Consider the following 3,053-nt stretch of genomic DNA (forward strand, 5'->3'; position numbering starts at 1 on the left):
TTTTTTGCGTGATCATGTCACGCATTTCTGTTTACGTGTCACTGTCACGTATTTGTTACTCAACTGTTTTGTCCAATTTTTAAGCCATTGACGCTTCGGTTTAGGGTTAGATTTGGTGTTTGCGTTATCATGTCACTTTAAGTATTGGTTTATATCTTTTTTCATGATTTATTTTTATATTTTATGATTTTTAAACCATTGTCGCCTGGCATTAGGGTTAGAGTTGGGTTTGGGTAAGGATGTCATTTTATGTAAATCTAAACAGAAATGCGTGACATGTTCACGCAAAAAGGCAGAGAAATGTGTCAGTGTCACAGAAAAGACAAATTTTGTGATACTGGGTTACTTTTTGATATAGTCTACTCAAAACATTTTGGTTGTACTTGTTGATTTTATTTTATTTTACTTTTTGATATGTTTTATCATTGTTTAAAATGTTAGCATACATAATAAATAAATAAATAAATATTACAATTGAGAGGAATTGATTGAATGTGCTTTGGTGGGCAACTCACACATTTTGATATAAATAGATACTGTATATCAGTAGATATTTAGTACCAATGTGTATCTCTGTCTAATAATTCTGGCTAGTAATTTTTTTAGGTGCGAAGGTCAAAAATCTTTTTTTTCTGACAGTGTACTACATTTTTACTATGTTTTTCATAAATACTCTAGAAATACAAAGCGTCACATCATTACTTTTTATACAAACAGGAATAATCAAACATTGCTGTTCCTAATACATTTTAACTTTTCAGGCTTATATTATTTATTATCATTTTATGAACATCAATTGCATCAACTGAAACAAAATCTGCACAATGCTTATGAATGCATAGGATACATAACAGCTTAATGGTAACATAACAAATAGGGTTTTGATAATGATATTGAACCAGATGTTGAATAACTCCACCTCTTTTCCAACTCCTCAAGCATCTGCTGCTCTCTCATCCACCCACCTCCTACTCAGCAGTTTAAAACCAGCCCATGTTTGGGCAATTTTAATCTAATTACTGTTTAGGTATTGGCTGATACAACTTTATAATTTTAGTATTAAAGGGGACCATCAAAATCATAAAGAAAAGAAACGTGTAACCTGCTGAGCTCTGAAGTGGAAACATGTTTTGGATCAATGATTTACTCTTACTTTTGGTTAAGGTTTGCTTATTCAGCTCCAACGTCTTTGCATTGGGCTTAAGGAACGGTTGTAAGGAATTGTGTAATGGGTCCTCGGGCAGTCTCAAGAGTCCCATATCTGAACGTTTATCAGCGGAGGAGAGCACATCTGTACTGGCATTAGATGAACCCTGTGGGGTTTACACTTTGCCATGTACTCAGGGTCTGCGCTGTATCCCTCCTCATGGAGAGCAAAGCCCTCTTCAGGCACTACTTCAAGGACGAGGGCTTTGCAAGAACATTAAAAGTACCGTTCCTGACGTACCTCCACCTACTGGTAAGATGGCTGATGTTAGTGACATCTATTAATAAATTCATTTTTTTTAAGTTTGGTCTTGAGAAAAAGACTTTAATGTTGTGTCATTAGTAAATGTATTGAAAGTTTATTTAGTTCTGTCTTTGGATTTAGGTTACAGTAGTTCTGCTAAATATAATAATAAGTGCGAGAGGGACTAGCTTTGTGTGAAGAATATGAAGAGAAAATGATGTATTACTACATCATCTTACACATTAATAGAATTTATATTCGTTGTATACAGTGAAATGTACAAAAAACACTTTGTATTATGTTTAATGAAGTGTATAAAGAAATGAACCTTTATTAATCTTTTATTAAATGTCTATATATTTACCATTATGTGGTATTTTAATATCTTCAAATATTTCATTTCAGTTTCAGAAAACAGACCATTGACTGCGGTAAACAATGAAAAGGTAATATTTATATCTATGAATTACAGTTATATGAAGAGTTTGATTCCAAAAGATAACTCCAATTAATATCAGTCAAATAGCAGTTGGTTTGATTTGATTTAAGTCTTCATAACAAAAAATACAGCTAAATAGCAAAATAAAACACAATAAAAACATAATAACACATAACAATAAACATTTTATCTGGCTTTGAAACCAAACTCTTCATATCTTTATATTCATTTTAAAACAGATAGACTACATACACATGCACTGTAAAACAGTGGTTGCTATCTTAAATTTTTTAAGCATGTAATAAAAGCTTCTTTTAGCCAACATTTTTTAATTATGATGACCAGTGATGAGTTGTTGTAAATCATAAAAAGATGATATTGCTTGAGGAACATACAACTTATTGTAAAAAATAAAGTATGTTGCCATGACTTATTCTTTATATCATTTACAGTGAACAAACACAAATAAAACATTTGCATCCACAGTAGTTTTTCTCATGGTCATACACTGTTTAATTCAACAGGGTCCTTGTCGTAAATTGTTAAATGCAGTGCTCCAAAGTATTGAGTTGACGGTCATTCATTCAATCCAGGACATCTACATTCCTAACTGTGACAGACAGGGATTCTTCAGGAGGAAACAGGTGCGTATCTGAGGAATTAAGAAATTAAACCAGGTTTTAAGGATTTAAAGGAAAAAATAACAAACTGCTATGTAAGAATAGTTAAATTATTAAATCACTTTAAGATACAGTTATGAAGTATATCACTAAAATTTGATTTCTTTTACTCTTGAAACAGTGTCGCTCATCACGAGGAATGCAAAGAGGTCACTGTTGGTGTGTTGATGAGAAAGGAGAAAAAATCGCATCTCGTAAAAAAGAAGACGGTACTATTTCTTGTAACAGTGCCTGAGATTAACTGGGAAAAGCGCTGAACATCATGTCAATCTGGATCTGAAATCTGTTTATTCAAGGCTAAGAGAGAGAGAGAGAGAGAGAGAGAGAGAGAGAGAGAGAGCTGGGACAGTTCAGTTACAATGAACACATTATTATAAATATGATAGATTATTTACAATCCTTGCACCATTTGGATGTATATGATTTGACACTGTATATGAATTAAAGCATTTCTTTATTTAACCATGAGATTAGTAAAATGTCA

The 3,053-nt window shown here is 32.4% G+C and overlaps 1 protein-coding gene across 1 annotated transcript; it reads left to right on the forward strand.

The window, feature by feature from the left end:
* Positions 1–963: 963 nt before the first annotated feature.
* On the forward strand, positions 964–3,053 carry igfbp6a (insulin-like growth factor binding protein 6a). The gene is made up of 4 exons (XM_055184831.2): positions 964–1,459; positions 1,856–1,896; positions 2,414–2,533; positions 2,691–3,053. Exons 1-4 carry the CDS (start codon positions 1,126–1,128, stop codon positions 2,802–2,804), a joined length of 609 nt encoding a protein of 202 aa, XP_055040806.1. The 5' UTR covers positions 964–1,125; the 3' UTR covers positions 2,805–3,053.

The sequence above is a fragment of the Misgurnus anguillicaudatus genome, chromosome 14 (assembly GCF_027580225.2).
Source record: "Misgurnus anguillicaudatus chromosome 14, ASM2758022v2, whole genome shotgun sequence".
In the NCBI taxonomy this organism is placed as follows: domain Eukaryota; kingdom Metazoa; phylum Chordata; class Actinopteri; order Cypriniformes; family Cobitidae; genus Misgurnus; species Misgurnus anguillicaudatus.

Excerpts from the sequence above, each read along its gene's own strand:
- igfbp6a (XM_055184831.2), top strand. The coding sequence starts at position 1,126 with ATGTTTTGGATCAATGATTTACTCTTACTTTTGGTTAAGGTTTGCTTA. Across the intron at positions 1,897-2,413 it reads CTGCGGTAAACAATGAAAAG|GGTCCTTGTCGTAAATTGTT; the intron begins GTAATATTTATA and ends TTAATTCAACAG. Across the intron at positions 2,534-2,690 it reads GATTCTTCAGGAGGAAACAG|TGTCGCTCATCACGAGGAAT; the intron begins GTGCGTATCTGA and ends CTCTTGAAACAG.